Source organism: Triturus cristatus, chromosome 6, assembly GCF_964204655.1.
Source record: "Triturus cristatus chromosome 6, aTriCri1.1, whole genome shotgun sequence".
Classification (NCBI taxonomy): Eukaryota; Metazoa; Chordata; class Amphibia; order Caudata; family Salamandridae; genus Triturus; species Triturus cristatus.
This window is the reverse complement of record NC_140589.1, coordinates 1,856,279,501-1,856,306,837: the sequence shown is the minus strand read 5'-3', so window position 1 is coordinate 1,856,306,837 and position 27,337 is coordinate 1,856,279,501. Positions and strand designations below refer to the sequence as shown.

Genomic DNA, 27,337 nt, shown 5'->3' with positions numbered 1-27,337 from the left:
AAAGCACAACACCCAGCACGACCCCCTACTCTTCCGGAACACCACTGTACTGCCCCAAACCCTAAAACACCACCCCAGCACGTCCCCCTACACTGCCAGAAAAGCACTGCACTGCCCTAAACCATGAAACACCACCCCCAGCATGAGCCCCTACACTACCCAAACACCAGTGCACTACCCTAAACCCAAAAACACTACCCCCAGCACGACCCCCTTCACTACACAAACACCACTGCACTACCCTAAACCCTAACGCACTACCTCCAGCATGACCCCCTACACTACCTAAACACCACTGCACTACCCTAAACCCTAAAACACTACCCCTAGCATGACCCCCTACACTACCCAAAGACTACTGCACTACCCTAACCCTAAACCACGACCCCCTAAACTACACAAACACTGCTGCACTACCCTAAACCCTAAAACACTACCCCCAGCTCGACCCCCTATACTATACAAACACCATTGCACTACCTTAAAGCCTAAAACACTACTCCCTACACTGCACAAACACCACTGCACTACCCTAAACTCTAAAACACTATCCCCAGCAGTACCCCCTACACTACCCAAACACCACTGCACTACCCTAAACCCTAAAACACTATCCCCAGCAGTACCCCCTACACTACACAAACACCACTGCAATACCCTAAAGCACTACCCCCAGCATGACCCCTACACTACCCAATCACCACTGCACTACCCTAAACCCTAAAAAGCTACCCCCAGCACGACCCCCTACACTACCCAAACACCACTGCACTACCCTAAACCCTAAAACACTATCCCCAGCAGTACCCCCTACACTACACAAACACCACTGCAATACCCTAAAGCACTACCCCCTGCATGACCCCTACACTACCCAATCACCACTGCACTACCGTAAACCCTACATCTACCCCCAGCACGATCCCCTACACTACCCAAACACCACTGAACTTCCCTAAGCCCTAAATCTACCCTCAGCATGACCCCCTACACTACCCAAACACCACTGCAGTACCCTAAACTCTAAAACACTACCCCCAGCACGACCCCCTACACTACACAACCACCACTGCACTACCCTAAACCCTAAATCACTACCCCCAGCACGACCCCCTGCACTACACGAACACCACTGCACTGCCCTAAACTCTAAAACACTACCCCAGCACGACCCCCTACACTGCCCGATCACCACTGCACTACCCTAAACCCTAAAACACTTCCACCTACACTACAAAAACACCAATGCACTGCCCTAAACCCTAAAGCACCACCCCCAGCATAACCCCCTACTCTGCCTGAACACCCCTGCAGTGCCCTAAACCCTAAAACACCACCCCCAGCACAACGCGCTATACTGCCCGAACACCACTGCACTGCCCTAAACACTGAAACACCACCCTCAGCACAACCCCCGACACTAATCAAACACCACTGCACTACCCTAAACCCTAAAACACTACCCCCAGCACGACCCGCTACACTACCCAAACAACTCTGCACTACCCTAAAACACTACCCCAGAATGACCCCCTACACTACGCATGCACCACTGCACTACCCTAAACCCTAAAACACTACCCCAGCACAAACCCCTACACTACCCTAACACAACTGCACTACCCTAGACCCTAAAACACTACCCACAGCACGACTCCCTACACTACCAAAACAGCACTGCACTACCCTAAACCCTAAAACACTACCCCCAGCATGACACCCTACACTACCCAAACACCACTGCTCTACCCTAAATCCTAAAACACTACCCCAGCACGACCCCCTACACCTCACAAACACCACTGCACTGCCCTAAACCCTAAAACACTTCCCCCAGCAGGAACCCCTACACTACACAAACAACCCTGCACTGCCCTACACCCTAAAACAGTAACCCCAGCACGACCTCCTATATTACCCAAATACCACTGCACTACCCTAAACCCTAAAACACTACCCCCAGCAGTACCCCATACACTACACAAATACCACTGCACTGCCCTAAACCGTAAAACACTATCCCCAGCATGACCCCTTACATTACCCAAACACCACTGCACTAACCTAAAGCACTACCCCCAGCATGGCCAGCTACACTACCCAAACACCAGTGCACTACCCTAAACCCTAAAACACTACCCCAGCACAACCCCCTTCACTACACTAACACCACTGCACTGCTCTAAACCCTAAAACACTACCCCCAGCATGACAACCTACACTACACAAACTCCACTGCACTACCCTAAACCCTAAATCTAGCCCAAGCACGACTACCTACACTACACAAATTCCACTGCACTACCCTAAACCCTAAAACACCACCCCCAGCATGACCCCCTACACTGCCCGAACACCACTGCACTGCCCTAAACCCTATCACACCACACCCATCATGACCCCTACACTGCCCGGACACCACTGCACAGCCCTAAACCCTAGAACACACCACACCCAGCACGACCCCCTACACTGCCCGAACAAACTGCACTGCCCTAAACCCTAAAGCACCAGCCCCATCACGACCCCCTACTCTGCCTGAACACCACTGCACTGCCCTAAACCATAAAACGCAACCCCATCACGACCCCCTACACTGCCCGAACACGACTGCACTACTCTAAACCCTTAAACACCACCCCCAGCATGACCCACTACAGTGCCTGAACACCACTGCACTACCGTAAACCCTAAAACACTTCCTCCTACACTACACAAACATGACTGCACTGCCCTAAACCCTAAAGCACTACCCCCAGCACGAACCGCAACACTGCCTGAACACCACTGAACTGACCTAAACCCTAAAACACAACTCCCCGCACAACCCCCTACACTGCCCGAACACCAAGGCACTGCCCTAAACCCAAAAACACCACCCCCCTGCATGACCCCCTGCAGTTCCACGAACACCACTGTACTGCCCTAAACCCTAACACACCACCCCCAGCATTACCCCATACTCTGCCCAAACACCCCTGCACTGTTCTAAACCCTAAAACACCACTCCCCTGCATGCCCCCCTACAGTTCCATGAACACCACTGCACTGCCCTAAACCCTAAAATACCACCCCCAGCATTACCCCCTACTCTGCCCAAACACCACTGCACTGCCCTAAACCCTGAAACACCACCCACAGCACGACCCCCTACACTGCCCAAACACCACTGCACTACCCTAAACCCTAAAACACTACCTCTGCACGACCCGCTACACTACCCTAACACCAGTGCACTACCCTAAACCCAAAAACACTACCCCCAGCACGACCCCTTAACTACACAAACACCACTGCACTACCCTAAACACTAAAACACTACCCCAAGCACGACCCCCTACACTACCCAAACACCTCTGCACTACCGTAAAACACGACCCCAGAATGACCCCCTACACTACCCACAGACCACTGTACTACCCTAAACCCTGAAATACTACCCCCAGCATGACCCGCTACACTACCTAAATACCACTGCAATACATTAAACCCTAAAACACTTCCCCCAGCACAACCCCCTACACTACCCAAGCACCATTGCACTACACTAAACCCTAAATCTATCCCCAGCACGACTCCCTACACTACCCAAACACCACTGTACTACACTAAACCCTAAAACACTCTCCCCAGCAAGACCCCCCATACTACACAAACACCACTGCACTGCCCTAAACCCTAACACACGACCCCCAGCAGGACCCCCTACATTACACACATACCACGGTACTACCCTAAACCCTAAAACAGTATCCCCAGTACGACCCCCTACATTACCCAAACACCACTGCACTGCCCTAAACCCAAAATCTAGCCCAGACACGACTACCTACACTACACAAACTCCACTGCACTACCTTAAACCCTAAAACACTACCTCAGCACGGCCCCTTACACTACCCAAACACCACTGCACTACCCTAAACTCTAAAACACTACCCCCAGCACGACCCACTACACTACTCAAACACCACTGCACTAACTTAAACCTACCCCAAGCTCGACCCCCTATACTTCCTGAACACCACTGCACCGCCCTAAACCCTGAAACAAAACCCCCAGCATGACTTCCTACACTGCCCGAACATCACTGCACTGCCCTAAACCCTGAAACACCACCCCAGCACGATCCCCTCCACTGCCCGAACACAACTGCACTGCCCTAAACCCTGAAACACCACCCCCAGCACGACCACCTACACTGCCCGAACACCACTGCACTGCCCTAAACCCTGAAACACCACGGCCAGCACAACCCCCTACACTGCCCAAACACCATGCACTGCTCTAAACCCTAAACACCACCCCCAGCACGATCCCCTCCACTGCCCGAACACCACTGCACTGCCCTAAACCCTGAAACACCACCCCCAGCACGATCACCTACACTGCCCGAACACCACTGCACTACCCTAAACCCTGAAACACCACGCCCAGCATGACCCCCTACACTGCCCGAACACCATGCAATGCTCTGAACCCTAGAACACACCACACCCAGCATGACCCCCTGCACGGCCCGAACAAAACTGCACTGCACTAAACCCTAAAACACGAGTCCCAGCACAACCCCCTACACTGCTCGAACACCACTGCACTGCCCTAAACTCTAAAACAGCACTGCCAGCAATACACCCTAAACTGCCGGAACACCACTGCACTGCCCTAAACCCTAAAACACCACCGCCAGCACGACCCCCTACACTGCCCAAACACCACTCCACTGCCTTAAACCCTAAACACTACCCCAGCATGACCCCTACACTGCCCGAACACCACTGCTCTGCCCTAAACCCTAAAACACTAGCCACAGCACGACCCCCCACACTGCCCGAACACCACTGCACTGCCCTAAACCCTAAAAAACACTAGCCCCAGCATGACCCCCTACACTGCCCGAACACCACTGCACTGCCCTAAACCCTGAAACACCACACCCAGCATGACCCCCTACACCGCCCGAACACCATGCAATGCTCTGAACCCTAGAACACACCACATCCAGCATGACCCCCTGCACGGCCCGAACAAAACTGCACTGCACTAAACCCTAAAACACGAGTCCCAGCATGACCCCCTACACTGCTCGAACACCACTGCACTGCCCTAAACTCTAAAACAGCACTGCCAGCAATACACCATAAACTGCCGGAACACCACTGCACTGCCCTAAACCCTAAAACACCACCGTCAGCACGACCCCCTACACTGCCCAAACACCACTCCACTGCCTTAAACCCTAAACACTACCCCAGCATGACCCCTACACTGCCCGAACACCACTGCTCTGCCCTAAACCCTAAAACACTAGCCACAGCACGACCCCCCACACTGCCCGAACACCACTGCACTGCCCTAAACCCTAAAAAACACTAGCCCCAGCATGACCCCCTACACTGCCCGAACACCACTGCACTGCTCTAAACCCTAAAATACCATGCCCACCACGACCCCCTACACTGCCGGAACACCACTGCACTCCCCTAAACCCTAATTCACCACCCCCAGCATGACCCCCTACACTACCGGAACAGCACTGCACTGCCCTAAACCCTGAAACACCATCCTCTGCATGACCCCCTCCACTGACCGAACACCACTGCACTTCCCTAAACTCGAACACACTACCCGCAGCACGACCCCCTACACTACAAAATCACCACTGCACTACCCTAAATCCTAAAACACCACCCCAGCACGACCCCCTACACTGCCAGAATACCACTGCACTGCCCTAAACCCTAAAACACCACCCCCAGCATGACCCCCTACACTACACAAACACCACTGCACTACCGTAAACCCTAAAACAATCCCCCAGCACCACTCCCTCCACTACCCAAACACCACTGCACTACCCTAAATCTTAAAACACTACCACCAGAACGACCCCCTACACTACCCAAACACCACTGCACTACCCTAAACCCTAAATCTACCCCCAGCACGACCCCCTACACTACCCAAACACCACTGCACTACCCTAAACACAAAAACACTACCCCCAGCATGACCCCTTTACTACCCAACCACCACTGCACTACCCTAAACCCTAAATCTACCCCCAGCATGACCCCCTACACTACCCAAACATCATTGCACTACCCTAAACCCTAAAATACTACCCCCAGCACGACCCCCTACACTACCCGAACACCACTGCCCTGCCCTAAACCCTAAAAACTACCCCAGCATGACACCCTACACTACCCAAACACCACTGGATTACCCTAAACCCTAAATCTATCCCCAGCACGACTCCCTACACTACCCAAACACCACTGCACTACCCTAAACACTAGAACACTATCCCCAGCATGACCCCCTACACTACCCGCACACCACTGCACTACCCTAAACCCTAAAACACTACCCACAGCACGAAACCCTACACTACCAAACCACCACTGCACTACCCTAAACCCTAAAACACTACCCCCAGCACGACCCCCTACACTACCCAAACACCACTGCACTCCCCTAAACCCTAATTCACCACCCCCAGCATGACCCCCTACACTACCGGAACAGCACTGCACTGCCCTAAACCCTGAAACAGCATCCTCCCAAAGACCACTGCACTACCCTAAACCCTAAAACACTACCCCAGCACAACTCGCTACACTACCCAAACACCGGTGCACTACCATAAACCCCAAAACACTACCCCCAGCACGACCTCCTTCACTACACAAACACCACTGCACTACCCTAAACCCTAAAACACTACCCCCAGTATGACCCCCTACGCTACCCAAAGACCACTGTACTAAACTAAACCCTAAAACACTACCCCCAGCATGACCCCCTACACTACCTAAACACCACTGCACTACCCTAAACCCTAAAACACTACCCCTAGCATGACCCCCTACACTACCCATAGACCACTGCACTGCCCTAAACCCTGAAACAGCATCCTCCCAAAGACCACTGCACTACCCTAAACCCTAAAACACTACCCCAGCACAACTCGCTACACTACCCAAACACCGGTGCACTACCATAAACCCCAAAACACTACCCCCAGCACGACCCCCTTCACTACACAAACACCACTGCACTACCCTAAACCCTAAAACACTACCCCCAGTATGACCCCCTACGCTACCCAAAGACCACTGTACTAAACTAAACCCTAAAACACTACCCCCAGCATGACCCCTACACTACCTAAACACCACTGCACTACCCTAAACCCTAAAACACTACCCCTAGCATGACCCCCTACACTACCCATAGACCACTGCACTACCCTAAACCCTAAAACACGACCCCCTACACTACACAAACACTGGTGCTCTACCCTAAACCCAAAAACACTACCCCCTGCTCGACCCCCTACACTATGCAAACACCACTGCACTACCCTAAACCCTAAAACACTGCCCCCTACACTACACACACCCTTGCACTACCCTAAACTCTAAAACACTATCCCCAGCAGTACCCCCTATACTACCCAAACACCACTGCACTACCCTAAACCCTAAAACACTATCCCCAGCAGTACCCCCAACACTACACAAACACCACTGCACTACCCTAAACAATAAACCACTACCCCCAGCATGACCACCTACACTACCCAAACACCATTGCACTACCCTAAACTCTAAAACACTACCCCCAGCACGACCCCTTACACTACCCAAACACCACTGCACTGCCCTAAGCCCTGAAACACCAGCCCCAGCACAACCACACAACACTGCATGAACACCACTGCACTGCCCTAATCCCTGAAACACCACCCACAGCACGACCCCCTACACTGCCCAAACACCACTGCAACTTCTAAACCCTAAAACACTACCTCTGCACGACCCGCTACACTACCCTAACACCAGTGCACTACCCTAAACCCAAAAACACTACCCCCAGCACGACCCCTTCACTACACAAACACCACTGCACTACCCTAAACACTAAAACACTACCCCAAGCACGACCCCCTACACTACCCAAACACCTCTGCACTACCCTACAAAACGACCCCAGAATGACCCCCTACACTACCCACAGACCACTGTACTACCCTAAACCCTGAAACACTACCCCCAGCATGACCCCCTACACTACCTAAATACCACTGCAATACATTAAACCCTAAAACACTTCCCCTAGCACAACCCCCTACACTACCCAAACACCACTGCACTATCCTAAACCCTAAATCTATCCCCAGCACGACCCCCTACACTACCCAAACACCACTGCACTACACTAAACCCAAAAACACTCGCCCCAGCAAGACCCCCCCATACTATACAAACACCACTGCACTGCCCTAAACCCTAAAACACTACCCCCAGCAGGACCCCCTACATTACACACATACCATGGCACTGCCCTAAAACCTAAAACAGTATCCCCAGTACGACCCCCTACACTACACAAAGTCCACTGCACTACCTTAAACCCTAAAACACTACCTCAGCACGACCCCTTACACTACCCAAACACCACTGCACTACCCTAAACTCTAAAACACTACCCCCAGCACGACCCCCTATACTACTCAAACACCACTGCACTAACTTAAACCTACCCCCAGCAAGACCCCCTATACTTCCTGAACACCACTGCACTGCCCTAAACCCTGACACAAAACCCCCAGCATGACTTCCTACACTGCCCGAACACCACTGCCCTGCCCTAAACCCTGAAACACCACCCCCAGCACGACCACCTACACTGCCCGAACACAACTGCACAGCACTAAACCCTGAAACACCATTGACAGCACAACCCCCTACACTGCCCAAACACTATGCACTGCTCTAAACCCTAAACACCACCCCCAGCACGATCCCCTACACTGCCCGAACACCACTGCACTGCCCTAAACCCTGAAACACCACCCCAGCACGACCACCTACACTGCCCGAACACCACTGCACTGCCCTAAACCCTGAAACACCACGCCCAGCATGACCCCCTACACTGCCTGAACACCATGCAATGCTCTGAACCCTAGAACACACCACACCCAGCACGACCCCCTACACGGCCCGAACAAAACTGCACTACCCTAAACCCTAAAACACAAGTCCCAGCACGACCCCCTACACTGCTCGAACACCACTGCCCTAAACTCTAAAACACCACTGCCAGCAATACACCCTACACTGCCGGAACACCACTGCACTGCCCTAAACCCTAAAACACCACCGCCAGCATGACCCCCTACCTTGCCCAAACACCACTCCACTGCCTTAAACCCAAAACACTACCCCAGCATGACCCCTACACTGCCCGAACACCACTGCTCTGCCCTAAACCCTAAAACACTAGCCACAGCACGACCCCCCACACTGCCCGAACACCACTGCACTGCCCTAAACCCTAAAAAACACTAGCCCCAGCATGACCCCCTACACTGCCCGAACACCACTGCACTGCTCTAAACCCTAAAATACCATGCCCAGCACGACCCCCTACACTGCCAGAACACCACTGCACTCCCCTAAACCCTAATTCACCACCCCCAGCATGACCCCCTACTCTACCGGAACAGCACTGCACTGCACTGCCCTAAACCCTGAAACACCATCCTCTGCATGACCCCCTCCACTGACCGAACACCACTGCACTTCCCTAAACTCGAACACACTACTCGCAGCACGACCCCCTACTCTACAAAATCACCACTGTACTACCCTAAACCCTAAAACACCACCCCAGCACGACCCCCTACACTGCCAGAATACCACTGCACTGCCCTAAACCCTAAAACACCACCCTCAGCACGACCCCCTACACTACACAAACACCACTGCACTACCCTAAATCTTAAAACACTACCACCAGAACGACCCCCTACACTACCCAAACACCTCTGCACTACACTAAACCCTAAAAAAACTACCCCCAGCACGACCCCCTATATTACCCATTCACCACTGCACTACCCTAAACCCTAAATCTACCCCCAGCACGACCCCCTACACTACCGGAACACCACTGCACTACCCTAAACTCAAAAACACTACCCCCAGCATGACCCCTTTACTACCCAACCACCACTGCACTACCCTAAACCCTAAATCTACCCTCAGCATGACCCCCTACACTACCCAAACATCATTGCACTACCCTAAACCCTAAAACACTACCCCAGCACGACCCCCTACACTACCCGAACACCACTGCCCTGCCCTAAACCCTAAAACACTACCCCCAGCATGACACCCTACACTACCCAAACACCACTATATTACCCTAAACCCTAAATCTATCCCCAGCACGACCCCCTACACTACCCAAACACCACTGCACTACCCTAAACACTAAAACACTATCCCCAGCACGACCCCCTACACTACCCACACACCACTGCACTACACTAAACCCTAAAACACTACCCACAGTACGAAACCCTACACTACCAAACCACCACTGCACTACCCTAAACCCTAAAACACTACCCCCAGCAGGACCCCCTATGCTACCCAAAGACCACTGCACTACCCTAAACCCTAAAACACTACCCCCTACACTACACAAACACTGCTGCACTACCCTAAACCCTAAAACACTACCCCTGCTCGACCCCCTACACTATGCAAACACCACTGCACTACCCTAAACCCTAAAACACTGCCCCCTACACTACACACACCCCTGCACTACCCTAACCTCTAAAACACTATCCCCAGCAGTACCACCTATACTACCCAAACACCACTGCACTACCCTAAACCCTAAAACACTATCCCCTGCAGTACCCCCTACACTACACAAACACCACTGCACTACCCTAAACCCTAAACCACTACCCCCAGCATGACCACCTACACTACCGAAACACCACTGCACTACCCTAAACTCTAAAACACTACCCCCAGCATGACCCCTACACTACACAAACACCACTGCACTACCCTAAACCCTAAAACACTACCCCCAGCACGACGCCCTACACTACATGAACACCATTGCACTTTACTAAACTCTAAAACACTACCCCAGTACGACCCCCTATACTGCCCGATCACCACTGCACTGCCCTAAACCCTAAAACAACACCTCCAGCATGATCCCCTACAGTGCCGGAACACCACTGCACTACCCTAAACCCTAAAATACTTCCACCTACACTACACAAACACCAATGAACTGCCCTAAACCCTAAAGCACAACCCCCAGCACGACCCACTACACTGCCCGAACACCACTGAACTGACCTAAACCCTAAAACACCACCACCAGCATGACCCCCTACTCTGCCTGAACACCCCTGCACTGCCCTAAACCCTAAAATACCACCCCCAGCACGACACGCCACACTGACCGAATACCACTGCACTGCCCTAAACCCTGAAACACCACCCTCAGCACGACCCCCGACACTACCCAAACACCACTGCACTACCCTAAACCCTAAAACACTACCCCCAGCACGACCCGCTAAACTACAGAAACAACAGTGCACTACCCTAAACTCAAAAACACTACCCCTTGCACGACCCCCTTCACTACACAAACACCACTGCACTACCATAAACCCTAAAACACTACCCCCAGTACGCCCCCTAACACTACCCAAACACCTCTGCACTACCCTAAAACACTACCCCAGAATGACCCCTACTCAACCCATGCACCACTGCACTACCCTAAACCCTAAAACACTTCCTCCAGCACGACCCCCTACACTACCCAAACACCACTGCACTACCCTAAATCCTAAAACACTACCCCAGCACAAAACCCTACACTACCCTAACACCACTGCACTACCCTAAACCCTAAAACACTACCCCCAGTATGCCCCCTAACACTACCCAAACACCTCTGCACTACCCTAAAACACTACCCCAGAATGACCCCTACTCATTCCATGCACCACTGCACTACCCTAAACCCTAAAACACTTCCTCCAGCACGACCCCCTACACTACCCAAACACCACTGCACTACCCTAAATCCTAAAACACTACCCCAGAATGACCCCTACTCAACCCATGCACCACTGCACTACCCTAAACCCTAAAACACTTCCTCCAGCACGACCCCCTACACTACCCAAACACCACTGCACTACCCTAAATCCTAAAACACTACCCCAGCACAAAACCCTACACTACCCTAACACCACTGCACTACCCTAAACCCTAAAACACTACCCCCAGTATGCCCCCTAACACTACCCAAACACCTCTGCACTACCCTAAAACACTACCCCAGAATGACCCCTACTCAACCCATGCACCACTGCACTACCCTAAACCCTAAAACACTTCCTCCAGCACGACCCCCTACACTACCCAAACACCACTGCACTACCCTAAATCCTAAAACACTACCCCCAGCACAAAACCCTACACTACCCTAACACCACTGCACTACCCTAGACCCTAAACCATTACCCACAGCACGACTCCCTACACTACCCAAACACCACTGCTCTACCCTAAAACACTACCCCCAGCACAACCCCCTACACCTCACAAACACCACTGCACTGCCCTAAACCCTAAAACCCTGCCCCCAGCAGGACCCCCTAAACTACACAAACACAACTACATTGCCCTAAACCCTAAAACAGTACCCCAGCACGAACCCTTCTATTACCCAAACACCACTGCACTACCCTAAACCCTAAAACACTTCCTCCAGCATGACCCCCTACACTACCCAAACACCACTGCACTACCCTAACCCCTAAAATACTACCCCAGCATGACCCCCTACACTACCCGAACACCACTGCACTACCCTAAATCCTAAAACACTACCCCCAGCACAACCCCCTACACTACCCTAACACCACTGCACTACCCTAGACCCTAACACACTACCCACAGCACGACTCCCTACACTACCAAAACACCACTGTACTACCCTAAACCGTAAAATACTACCCCCAGCATGACCCCCTACACCTCACAAACACCACTGCACTGCCCTAAACCCTAAAACACTTCCCACAGCAGTACCCCCTAAACTACACAAACACCACTGCACCGCCTTAAACCCTAAAACAGTACCCCCAGCACGACCCCCTATATTACCCAAACACCACTGCACTACCCTAAACCCTAAAACACTTCCCCCAGCAGGACTCCCTACACTACACATACACCACTGCATTACCCTAAACTCTAAAACACTACCCCCAGCACGACCCCCTACACTACCCAAACACCACTACACTACCGTAACCCTCGAAAAGTAACCACCACCCCATGCCCAATCCCCCTTACCTCTCACTCCTCGTGATTCCTCTCTCCTCGTGGATCCTGCTTCATGTCATCTCTCAGGGGCTGTGCACGTCGTTGTGAGGAAACGGAACAGCCTGTTTCCTTACACCAACGTGGATCGTCTACATTTTTGTAGAACTCATGGTCATTTACCATACATACCTTTACAACAAAATTCATTGTAAAGGCATGTTCTAAAAAAATGCGTAGTAATGACTTTGTGATGCATGCGTGGTAATGCATGCGTTCTAATGATATCGCGAAGTAAAAAAGTCATTGTAACGGCTGTTTAACTATCGAAGCTAGCCCCTGTTCTTCAGTGAGTCGTTTATTTGATAAATTAGGAGGAAGGAAAGTGTTTTTTTTACCGAAAAGTGCATTCCCGGCTGTTCTATTGTGAAAGTGTTTGTGTGGCCTGGTTTCACTTCCGGTGAGAGAGTGGAAGAGTCTGTTTGGATCTAAAGGGGTTCCGATGTTGGAGGGTGCCGACGCAACACGTCATCAGAAAACACAGCTAATGGAAAGCGTTGTCCCCGAAGTGTGGAGCAGTGCCATGAGAGGTCAACGAGTGTGCGTCCCATCGCAGTATGACCGTACCGCGTGACCTATGTGCCGCCTCCAGTGTACGGAATTTAGAAGCGGCATCCATCGCAGGTCCTCTTGAAGACTTTTAGCACTAATTCTACATTTTCGAACTAGAGATTTTTAACCTTGTTGTTCCTGCCAGATACAAAGAGAAGATCCTGTGTTATTCAGTGCCCTCATTACCTTTATTGTGGGTAGTGGAGCTTGTCACATCGCTGCCCTGCCGGTGCACATGACTGGGCTCCCCATCTCGTGTGCCATTCTGCAGGGCCTCTGCCCTCAGATCACTGGTTTTGGTTTCTGGAGTGGCAACATAAGCAGTTGCTCCCAAAGGACTAGCCTGAACGCTTAGGTGAATATCCCCTCCACCAGCATTCCGAGGAAATTCTTTCCCAGCTCTCCCACGTCGACGACGATGTCATAATAGCACGGCTCAGCTTGCGACACCGTAAGACGTCATAGGAGCCATAAGAGGACCGCGTCAGCGTGCTGATGTCAGTTCCACCCATTTTTTCCGTGCCACCGAGGTAAACAGGTGGCCCGACACATTTTCACATGTATACATAGTATACTAAATATATATATATACATATATATATATATATATATATATATATATATTACCTACTGGCGGTCGCCAGTAGGTAGTTATAGTTAGGACCACGTTTCCATAGGAAATCCACAACATTCTATTTTGAATAACTTTGGCGCCGGTCGACGAATCCTCGCGAATTTTTCAAAATAGGTGGGGCGCTACGCTCCGCTCCTACCCTGAAAGTCTCGGGGGGATTCGTCAAGCGGGGGCTGAGATAAAAGGGGGGTCCCAAAACGCGTTTTTCCCATGCATTTTTCCATAGGACCTTTAGACAGGGCTACAGCCCGAACGGCTGAACAGAATTTAATGAAATTTGGCAGAGAGGTAGTCCCCAGGTCAAGGAAGTGCCTTTTGTAGGTTTGGTGTAAATCTGTTCAGTAGATTCTGAGAAAATAGCCTTTAAATCAATATATATATCTGTGGCAGCTTACGGTGCGCTTACCGTGCGCTTACCGTAAGCTTACCGTACGCGTACGGTGGCGTGCGCGAGCGCGATTCTGATTGGCTCTTAGATCTTAGTAAACATTCGAGTCGGTCAAAACCAGGAAGCGGCGGCCGCCATTTTCTCTCTCGCTTCCTGAGTTGGGCAGCAAAAACGTACCCCAAATATATGTAAAGAGGCAGTTTCATGAGATCCTAACCACCCAGCATTGATACAGGGGTCCCCAAACCACCCCCAAGCCCAAAAAAAAATAAAAAAAAAATTCGGAAAATCGCCGATTACGCTTACCGTACGCGCACGGTAAAAAATTATAAAAAAAAAAAACTATCCACATTCTCCCCACCCCGTGTGCAAATGGTGCCCGAAGAATACATTTCACAAAGATGCGCAAAATATGTCCCCCATGTGCGCACGGTGCGCGAAGCGCATCGTGCGTACATGGCCCATCCCGCTTAACGTGGGCACGCGGTGCGCGCAGCGCACCGCGTGACCGCTGTGCGTGCACGGCACTAACTGCGTAAAGTGGGCGCGCGGTGCGCGAAGCGCACCGCGTGCTCACTGTGCACGCACGGTGCGCGAAGCGCACCGTGCGCGCACGGAACGAACTGCGTTAACTGGGCGCGCACGCCACGAATGGCGTAAAGTAACTTAGCATTTAAAAAACCTTGCAAATTCACTGAAAAAACCATAGGTTTCACACATGTTATAGTTAGCTGGACATTTTACTGATAAAAAACCTATGAAATTCCCCCGTTATAGTTACTGCAGGCAACTATAACTCATGCGACCGCAATCTTCTGCTGATGACATATGTGTCTTTATGAAAAAAAAATATTTGTAATATATGTAAAGCTAAAATTTAATGGAAGAAGACATGGGCAAATAAGTGTCTAAATACAGTATTAGCATCAGCAGAGGATTGCGGTCGCGTGAGTTATAGTTGCCTGCAGTAACTATAACGGGGGAATTTCATAGGTTTTTTATCAGTAAAATGTCCAGCTAACTATAACATGTGTGAAACCTATGGTTTTTTCAGTGATATATATATATATATATATATATAATATATATATATATATATATATATATATATATATATATATATATATATATATATATATATATATTATCTACTGGCGACCGCCAATAGATAGTTATAGTTATGACCGAGTTCCCATAGGAGATCTGAAAATTCTATTTTGAATAACTTTGGCGCGGGTTGACTTATCTTCGTGAAATTTTCAAAACTAATGGGGCGCTCCGCTCAGCTCCTACCCTGAAAGTCTCAGGGTGATTCGTCAAGCGGGGGCTGAGAAAAAAGGGGGTCCCAAAACACGTTTTCCCCATGCATTTTCCCATAGGACCTTTAGTCGAAGGTACAGCCCGAAGTGCTGAACGGAATTACACCAAATTTGGCAAAGAGGTAGTCCTCAGTTCAGACTCGTGCCTTTTGCTTAAATGGTGTAAATCCGTTCAGTAGTTCCTGAGAAAATCAAAAGTAAAATCACATATATATCTGGGCGGAGCCTAACCACACATCTCATCGTGAGATCTGATTGGCTGTCAGCACTTCATCCAAGAAGTGTTGGCAGCCATTTTGGGACCAATATACATGATAGCACCTCATTAAAAAACATTGCAGTTAATAGAAGGTTTTAAGACTTTAGTTACATTATAAATCATTTGTTGATGGTACCATACTCATTTTAGGAATTGTGGTGTGTTCTAAGGTGATTTTACCATGTGAAAAAGCCTTCTGCTGTGATATCATGAATCATGTTTGAGAGAAAACTATTTTCTCATGCTTTCCCCACAGAGGTTTGGAAGGTGATCTATAAGCTAAACTGAGAGCATATTTTCTGTAAATTCACATTATCTTTCTCAGTCATGTGAGAATGAAGTCTGACATTCTCAGTAAAACATGTACATCCAACAAAGGCAGAGACTGTCAGTTGATTCCTTTGTGTTCTACTGCAGCTTCCCAGTGTGTTCTAAAGAACAACTAGAGCGCTAACAGTCCTACTTATGACAAACGTATGGCACACCTGAAGCCATCTTGGTTGGAATAAAGTGGTAACTCTTAAAACATTTCATTTAAAAAGGAAAAAAATGAGGGGGTTCATTTCGCCATAGAAAGTATGATCAGTGCTGCAGAAAGAAAAATTAGGGCACATTTTGAGTGACTTTTCAAGTCCTCTTCTATTTCATTAAAAAATTCTGACATGCAGACTGAAACATGCACTTTCAATACCAGCAGCAGACATCCCTGGTGAGCAGTAGCTTTACTACAGTGATCTAATAAGCAACTAGAGTGCTATCATTCTGAATTTATGGCAAATATGTGACACATCTGAATGCCTTCTTGATGGAATCAAAGTAAAAAACTGAAAGTATTTCCTACTGACGAGACTGTAGTAAATTAGGAAATTAGGAAACATCATAACAAATAAGTCTCCCAAAATGGCCACCAGAGACAAAAGAGCCCAAATGTAGCCCAAATATCACCCAGATGTAGCCCAAGTATAGCCCAATGCCAGAATGTCCCAGAGTGTTCTAACGAACAACTAGAGCGCTAACAGTCTTACTTATGACAAAAGTATGGCACACCTGAAGCCATCTTGATTGGAATAAAGTGGTAACACTTAAAACATTTAATTTACAAAGGAACAAAATGAGGGGGTTCATTTTGCCATAGAAATTATGATTAGTGCTGCAGAAAGAAAAATTAGGGCACATTTTGACTTCTCAAATCCTCTTCTATTTCATAAAAAAATTCTGATATGCAGACTGAAACATGCACTTTGAATACCAGCAGCAGACTAGGGGTGGGCGGAATTTGCGAAATTCACTTTCGCAAATTATCACGAAAATGTTAAAAATCTCTGCAAACAAGCGGAAATATCGCGAAGATTCGGAAGTTTTTTTCCGGCCCGTTCGCCGTATTTTCTGCGTGGTCGCGGCTCGCCAACTTACCCATGCGGTTGCTCGCGGGCACGGGCATCTTGTTTTCACTTGTCTCGCAGTGCATAGTCGCGAGAAGAAAGACGTGATCGCGAGACGCATGACGTTACTGCGGGCGCGAACTGTCGCGAGACAGCGCAAATGGCTACCAACAATCCAACATCTCGTGGAGAACGCGACCGGATCGGGAAAACTTGTCGGCGAACGCGGGGATTCAGGTAAGGCGATCGCGCGTGCGAGAATGTATTATTTTACACCGCGAGCAAGAAATAAATTATCGCTAAGCTGCGGAATGCGGAAATTTTGACATTTTCGCGCTTTTTAGAGCACTAACCATAATTTTGATGTAAATAAGACCCTCTCATATATGTAATTTCTAAAGGAAATACTCTAGGTATTACAGTTTTGATCACATCAAGATGACGTCAGGCGTTCCACACTTTTGTAATAAATATAGAATGTTAGCAATCTAGTTGTTCATTAGGATACTGTTGAGAGGCAGAGGCCAGGGGCACGGACTCTGAAAATTGAAGGCAGGTAGGAGAGTGCAGATGCAACAATTTGACCACACTGGGCAGGCAGGAAGGTCAATGGCAGCACAACAGACTATGGAGGGCAGTGGAAATGGGGGCAGGGGCAACAAACCAACAATACAGGACTGGCAAGAGAGGCTGTGGCAATATAATAGTCCATTGTGGGCAGAAGGAAGAGGCAGTGGTAGTACAACCATACATGCCAACAGACCCGTTTCAGCCAGGAAACGTCCAATGTTTTTAAGCTCAAATGGGCTTTATTTGATCTGTCTCCTGTCTACAATCTCCTCTTTTTCAATGTAACTCAAAGGGGAAAATCAATACCCCAGTTTTTTTTCAAAATCTTCATCTTACCATGTTCGAAATGTTCGCAAGTATGGTACATTGGATCATGGTAGGCAGGAGGAATTGGGGTAGGGACATGGACTGGGACAACAGAGGACAGGAGGGACATGGAGAGGTGCACCAAACTGACCCTACAGGGCAGGCATCAGGGTTTGCAGCAGCACAATACACCACACAGCGCATGCGGGACGGGAGTGCAGCACAACAATCCATAGAAAGCAATAGGGAGGGGACAGGACCATGCACATGGACAACAGAGAACAGAGGGGAAAGAGGCAATGGTAGTTAGCTGACCATAATGGACAGACAGGAGAGAAAGCTGCAGCATAACAGACCATAAAGGGCAGGAGGCCATTCAAAGGGGATTCGACAAAAATTCGACCAAACTATGCAAGAAACCCCCCTCACGGTTAATAAATCATACATCCACCGCCGGATGTGTAATACTTTTTATTTTACTCTCTGGAAAGGAAACAAACCTCACTTGAGAGTCACAGCGTGCTCCTGGCTGAGCCCAATGCTGTGTTACACCCACCAGTGCCCGCCGAGTGCCTCACACCTCTGTGTTGTATTCCACCAGCTAGTGCGTATGCTATGACACTCTCTAGCCCATGTGCACTGTAACACCACCCCATGAATATGTCTTGCCACACTTGCCTTCACACGGGTTATATTGCCACATCTAATGTGCCTTCCTTGATGCCTATGTTATAACGCACAGCGCTATGCCATACATATTACAATCTGGGATCCATATCTTTGTCACAGTGCATATGCAACATTACACTCCCAAGCACATAATTTATATTACAACTTTAGAGACTAGTTAGGTTACACAACACTGCCCTGTGCATATTACACTCCAAGGCGCATATCGCATAGCACGCGCTAGTGCCTGTGCTATCTCGCGCTCTCCAATGAATCTGTCATTGCACACAATGTATTGCATATTATATTTCACGCCCCGGTTCATCTTATATCACACTTTTTGGTGCATAGTTTATACCATATACTATATCTAGTTTTCATTTTCAATCGTGCACTCAGGACTATGTTCCATATAACACCGCGTCCACCTACCTTTTTCACGGGCATTACATTTTGCGATGGGGGTGGAGGGTCAGGGGGTGTTTCTGCCAAGTGCGCCCGGAGTCACAGTCACAAACGTCCTCTTCTTCCTGAATAAAAGTGAGATTATGCAGCATACTTGTTCATATTTTAAGTAGTTCGCACAGACACACATTTTAAAAACAATAAAGTTCCTAATACCCACCTTCTCTGAACAGTTAGCTTGCTGCCCCATCCACCTCCTCCCTATCCTCTGTTGTCTGAATCCATTGACTAGCCTCCTCCCTCCTGCTATGCATGGTCTGGTGTGCTGCGACTGCCCTCCATTTAGCATGATGTACCAGTCCACTCCTCCTGCCCTCCATTGCCCAATTCTATTGCCCATCATTGAACTCCTGCTTAGCCACTGTGCTTAGCTTGCTGCCCCTATTCTCCTCCCCCCTGCCCTCCGATGTCTTTGTGCATGCCCCTGCTCCATCCTTTTTGCCCACCATGTTCCATGGACCTGCCACTCCTATCTACTCTGAGTGTTCTGTTGAGCTGCCACTCCCCTCCCACCTGCCTAGCATTGACAGATGACTGTAACCTGTCCCTGCCACCTCCACCCTGCCTGTCTACATGCCATGCCCCTATCCCCTTCCTCCTGTCCTCCATGGTCCATTTTACTGCCACACCCTTCTGCCCTCCCTGGTCTGTTGTGCTGCAACTGCTCCTTCTGCCTGCCCCGCGTGGTCTGTTGTGAGGCCCCTTCCCCTGAACTCTCTTGTCTGTGCCCAGGTCCTGACCCTCCCTTCTATCCTCCATGGTCCTTTGTGCATGCCCCTGCACCCTCCTTCTTGCCCATCATAGCCATTGTGCTGCCACTAACCCTCCCGCTTGCCATGCATGGTCTTCTGTGCTGCCATGGCCCATCCCACCTTGCCTGTATGGTCAGCTAGCTGCCCCTGACCCCCTCCCACCTTCCCTCCATGGTCTGTGTGTATGCCATCATAGTCTCATTGTTGTTCTCCATGGTGTGTCTTGTTTCTAGTGCCCATCCTGCCTGACCTCCATGGTCATCTTGCTGCTCCTGCCCTGCCCTGCCCCCTTGCCCCCAGCCCTCTGTTTCCATGTGCAGACCCCTATTCCCTCCCTCCTGGCTTGTCTGTTCCATTGTAATGCCCCTGATACGTCCCTCCTGCCCTTTATGGTCTGTTATGATGCAGCTTTCTCTCCTGTCTGTCCATTATGGTCAGCTAGCTACCATTGCCTCTTTCCTCTCTGTTCTCTGTTGTCCATGTGCATGGTCCTGTCCCCTCCCTATTGCTTTCTATGGATTGTTATGCAGCACTCCCGTCCCGCATGCGCTGTGTGGTGTATTGTGCTGCTGCAAATCCTGATGCCTGCCCTGTAGGGTCAGTTTGGTGCACCTCTCCATGTCCCTCCTGTCCTCTGTTATCCGAGTCCATGTCCATACTCCAATTCCTCCTGCCGACCATGATCCAATGTACCATACTTGCGAACATTTTGAACTTGGTAAGAGGGGGATTTTGAAAAAAAATGGGGTATTGATTTCCCCTTTGAGTTACATTGAAAAAGAAGAGATTGTAGACAGATCAAATAAAGCCCATTTGAGCTTAAAAACATTGGACGTTTCCTGGCTGAAACGGGTCTGTTGGCATGTATGGTTGTACTACCACTGCCTCTTCCTTCTGCCTACAATGGTCTATTATATTGCCACAGCCTCTCTTGCCAGTCCTGTATTGTTGGTTTGTTGCCCCTGCCCCCCTTTCCACTGCCCTCCATAGTCTGTTGTGCTGCCACTGCCCTTCCTGCCTGCCCAGTGTTGTCAAATTGTTGCCTCTGCACTCTCCTACCTGCCTTCAATTTTCAGAGTCCATGCCCCTGGCCTCTGCCTCTCAACAGTATCCCAATGAACAACTAGATTGCTAACATTCTATATTTATTACAAAAGTGTGGAATGCCTGACGTCATCTTGATGTAATCAAAACTGTAATACCTATAGTATTTCCTTTAGAAATTACATATATGAGAGGGTCTTATTGGCATCAAAATTATGGTTAGTGCTCTAAAAGACTAAAATGAGGACATATTTTCGGAGTTTTCAAATAGCGACAAAGAACTTTTACTTTGGACAACTTTATGTTTTTTATCCAATTGACCACTTGATTAAATGTTGCACCTAGGGGAGAGGATGTGGTGTTACTTCCAGAGCTGCAGACTTTGCAACTGGGGAACCAATCTCCCCATGTCTACAACCAAAATGAATTTGATCTTGTGTGATGTAACCAATGCTCATGTAAAGCACTCCAATACCTGACAAGTCTGCACTATATAAAACTGCAAATACACAACAAATAAGTGTTTTGCACACTTCTGTCATTGGGCTACATGTGGGATACATCTGGGTGATATTTGGGCTACATATGGGCTCTTTTGTCTCTGGTGGCCATCTTGGGAGATTTATTTGTTATTAAGTTTCCTAATTTCCTCATTTACTGCAGTCTCCTCAGTAGGAAATACTTTCAGTTTTTACTTTGGTTCCATCAAGAACGCATTCAGATGTGTCACACATTTGCCATAAATTCTGAATGTTAGCACTCTAGTTGCTCATTAGATCACTGTAGTAAAGCTACTGCTCACCAGGGAAGTCTGCTGCTGGTATTCAAAGTGCATGCTTCAGTCTGCATGTCAGAATTTTTTTATGAAATAGAAGAAGATTTGAGAAGTCAAAATGTGCCCTGATTTTTCTTTCTGCAGCACCAATCATAATTTCTATGGTAAAATGAACCCCCTCATTTTGTTCCTTTGTAAATTAAATGTTTTAACTGTTACCACTTTATTCCAATCAAGATGGCTTCAAGTGTGCCATACTTTTGTCATAAGTAAGACTGTTAGCGCTCTAGTTGTTCGTTAGAACACTCTGGGACATTCTGTCAGTGGGCTATACTTGGGCTACATCTGGGTGATATTTGGGCTACATTTGGGCTCTTTTGTCTCTGGTGGCCATTTTGGGAGACTTATTTGTTATGATGTTTCCTAATTTCCTCATTTACTACAGTCTCCTCAGTAGGAAATACTTTCAGTTTTTTACTTTGATTCCATCAAGAAGGCATTCAGATGTGTCACACATTTGCCATAAATTCAGAATGTTAGCACTCTAGTTGCTTATTAGATCACTGTAGTAAAGCTATTGCTCACCAGGGAACTCTGCTGCTGGTATTGAAAGTGCATGTTTCAGTCTGCATGTCAGAATTTTTTAATGAAATAGAAGAGGATTTGAGAAGTCACTCAAAATGTGCCCTAATCTGCAGCACTAATCATACTTTCTATGGCAAAATGAACCCCCTCATTTTGTTCCTTTTTAAATTAAATGTTTTAAGAGTTACCACTTTATTCCAACCAAGATGGCTTCAGGTGTGCCATACGTTTGTCATAAGTAGGACTGTTAGCGCTCTAGTTGTTCTTTAGAACACTCTGGGAAGCTGCAGTAGAACACAAAGGAATCAACTGACAGTCTCTGCCCTTGTTGGATGTACATGTTTTACTGAGAATGTCAGACTTCATTCTCACATGACTGAGAAAGATAATGTGAATTTACAGAAAATATGCTCTCAGTTTAGCTTATAGATCACCTTCCAAACCTCTGTGGGAAAAGCATGAGAAAATAGTTTTCTCTCAAACATGATTCATGATCACCTTAGAACACACCACAATTCCTAAAATGAGTATGGTACCATCAACAAATGATTTATAATGTAACTAAAGTCTTAAAACCTTCTATTAACTGCAATGCTTTTAAATGAGGTGCTATCATGTATATTGGTCCCAAGATGGCTGCCAACACTTCTTGGATGTAGTGCTGACAGCCAATCAGATCTCACAATGAGATGTGTGGTTAGGCTCCGCCCAGATATATATGTGATTTTACTTTTGATTTTCTCAGGAACTACTGAACGGATTTACACCATTTAAGCAAAAGGCATGAGTCTGAACTGAGGACTACCTCTTTGCCAAATTTGGTGTAATTCCGTTCAGCACTTCGGGCTGTAGCTGCGTCAACAGGTCCAATGGGAAAATGAATGGGCAAAACGCGTTTTGGGACCCCCCTTTTTTCTTGGCCCCCGCTTGACGAATCACCGTGAAATTTTCAGGATAGGAGCTGACCGGAGCTGGCCAAAAGTTTTGAAACTTTCGCGACGATTCATCAATCGACGCCAACGTTATTCCAAATAGAATGTTGCGGATTTCCTATGGAAAATAGGTCCTAACTATAACTACCTACTGGCGACTGCCAGTAGGTAATTTATATATACAAATATATATATACATATATATATATATATATATATATATACACATATACTCCATTCTGTAATATATATGTATTATAGAATGTAAAATGTTGGTCCTAACTATAACTACCTCTGGCTAACCGGCTACCGTACCCTCAAACATATATAATATACACTCTGTTGTTATAGTTAGGGTGACCAGAGAATAAGATTTACTGGATTTTTGTCCCTTAATAATTGTGCACATTTTTGACGATTGGCCACAAAAATTTACCAACCTGCTGCCCTTGTTTTAGTGTCAGCGTACTGAAAGTTTGCGACAAGTCAGTAGCTGATAGGCTAATGACTGCCTTTACCAAAGTTAAAGGCAGCCATGTTGTTTGCAGCTTGAGTTTGCCTGTGTTCCACGTTACACCTTTCAAGCACAGTAAGTATTATGCTTTGTATTTTTCCCATACCTATAATAGGTAGGGAGAAATAATTTTAAGTGTATATATATTTTTTATAAGAATATGGAGAACCGCAGTACTACTATGATAACTATATCAATTTAGAAGAAAATAATTAAATACATGGAAATACACTTTAAGACAGTATGTTTTATAAATGTAGTGAGGTACAGTGTAATTTAAAGTTTTAAAAATATTTTAATTTGCACAAAAAGGTGTACAGAGTAGTGCGTTAATTACTAAAATTATCCCACATTGTGCTAGAATACCGCAACAACAGCTATCTCTAAATTTAAATACCTTAAAGATTATAAAATAGTTATACTACTTACCTGCACTACCCAAAAGAATCATCTGTGCACCATAATATGCAATGCTGCCAATTTTTTTGAAAAACCGAATGATTTTTTAGCACTTAGCAAACTGCTAAAAGTGTGTGTAAAATTTAATTGGATTTAATCACATTTTGGCACCTGCCCCTTTGCACCCCCTTCACCAGACCATGCAACACTTTTACTCCTAAGACAATGAAATGGGTGTAACAGCTCTGCAAAATTTGTCAGACATTAGTGAAACGGGTGCTAAGGTATTAAGGGACAAAATGTACAAAAATCACTATGTCGATAATATATACAAATTAAAAAACATAAAACCTAACCTATTATTACTTAAATGAAGCGGCAATTGGTTGTTAATAACAATAACACATATTACTTAACTATAAGAAAGACCCCAACCAGAATGATACAAAAAACTTATCCTTACAATAATGTAAAATTGTAATAAAAACTGCATGGCTGATTTTTACCTTTGGTAAACACAGCAAGCAAACAAGTAATCATATACCCCATCCACCGAAATCTGAATCAGACCCTAAGTGCGTAAGTGGTACCTAAACCATACATTTAGGAGATCACTATAACTTTGGAATTGCATATATGTGTGTAGTTTAATTTGGGTTTGAATACCAAACATAACTAAAGATTTCCTAACAAAAACATATTTTGTAGCACATATATGGGTATGCTTTTGGGTAATGCCATGCATAACCTCTTGATCTGTCTGTAACATACATCATTTTGCTGATGTGTTCTCCAGGGGTCTGCAATCTGGTTGAGGCAAGGAATGGATAGAAGCATTGAACATTTAGAAGGGATCGAGCTGGAATACATTGATTGCTATTCAACATCCTCTTCAGTCCCTGCTCACTGGGAATAACTATCTGTCATGACCTCTTCTTGCCCCACTGAGCTAACCCTCTCCTCCATGTACAGTGTCAATGAGTCACTTCCTTAGACCTTTAAACCCCTTACCCCCAATGTTGGTGAAAACTACTTCAATGTGTGATATATTGCGTCTTTTGTTCAAGAACACGTACCATGTAACAAATTCTCTACTGTTTTTAGTGAAAACAAAACAAGAAATGTGTCCAGAAGACATCATAGTGTGCATCCAGGCAGAAGACGATCAGTGTAAGAATGATGGCGACTGCATAGGGAATCAGAAGTGCTGCTACTTCCAGTGTGGATTGAAGTGCAAGGCTCCAAAGAAAGGTACTTGTCTCAGGATGGGGCGATGGCTGATGTTGTTGTCAGTTCTTAACTTGTTTTTCTGCATTCAATCTGAGCCAGACTTAAATAAACACAGCATCATCTTACACAAATAAACAAGTGCCATCTACATCTGGTGAAATCTGTAGAATTCAAAAGATCTCACAATTATGTGATATTTATTTTGCCTTGAATGAGGAACATACTTACATTCCCTCTATATACACTTCACAGCAGCTGCATTTGTATGTGTAGCGTACTCCTAATTCTAATTCTTGATTAACTGATCGAAAACTGAGATGACAACAAGTTGAACATTTAATGTAAAACTATTTGTAGATGATGTGGATAAGAGAATTTTTTCATTCAATATTTGTTTCAAAATATGTGCACCTCTGTTGATGCTCCCAATTAAGTGCAGCAAGTGTTGTATATCATCTGAGTAAATGCAGGCTGATGCGAGGGTGTGGCCAGACCCTCTGAAAAGGCTTCCTTTGTTCACAAAAGTACTGATTCCTGCTAACATTCCTGGTCACATCTGGTACAAGAATCTGGCTACAGGTGCCACTCACGGGAAGTCATTCATGGATTAAAATCTTTCCTTTAAAGGGAGCTTGTGCCTGGATGTCCCTCTCATCTTCTCCCAGATGCTGATACCATTACCAAAAGCAATGGCCCAAAAAAGAGATAATTAGCAAAAGTTGTGCATTGTAAACATGTAAACACTTCATAAAGTTCTGGCCAGATTTCATTTTGAAATCTGGGAGAAGAGAGAGGTTTCCTCATGTTTCATGAGATCCCGTGCTCTATGTGGCTAACAGATTGAAAAATGAAATCTGTCCAGAACTCTTTGAAGTTTTTTACATTTTTATAATGCATGTGGTACTTTATTAACAGGATGCATGGAAATTATTAAATGTGTTTGATGGTTGGAGTGAAAAACGCTATTCAGCAATACAAGAATACTCAACACAACACTGAGGGACTTCTGGGACTTGTAGGTTGTTTGGGCATGTGATGCAGGAGATTTAAAGCACCTGTGTCTTGACACTGCTTCTACTTCGATCCTGTAACTAAGGCGTAACTGCTGAAATGCGTCAGGAAATAAAAGACTTTTTAATCTGCATCCACTCTTCACTTGCAGAATAAATAATGTGTTTTTCCATGAATTGGCCTCAGCAACTTTCTTTGGTGTATTAATTATCAGGATGCTTTGTCCCTGGCAGCTGAGGACGCCCTGCAGGATTGCGGGCCCCTGGCGACGAAGGAGTGTTTGTGGTGATATAGATATAGATATATATATAGA

The 27,337-nt window shown here is 47.2% G+C and overlaps 1 protein-coding gene across 1 annotated transcript in view; it reads left to right on the top strand.

Moving 5' to 3' along the window:
• The window catches only part of LOC146822204 (uncharacterized), a 229,168-nt gene that overhangs the window by 112,531 nt on the left and 89,300 nt on the right, over nt 1–27,337 (top strand). Inside the window, exon 3 of the mRNA XM_085613334.1 lies at nt 25,888–26,034. Coding sequence (XP_085469460.1) covers nt 25,888–26,034 — 147 coding nt within the window. The remainder of the gene's footprint in view (nt 1–25,887; nt 26,035–27,337) is intronic.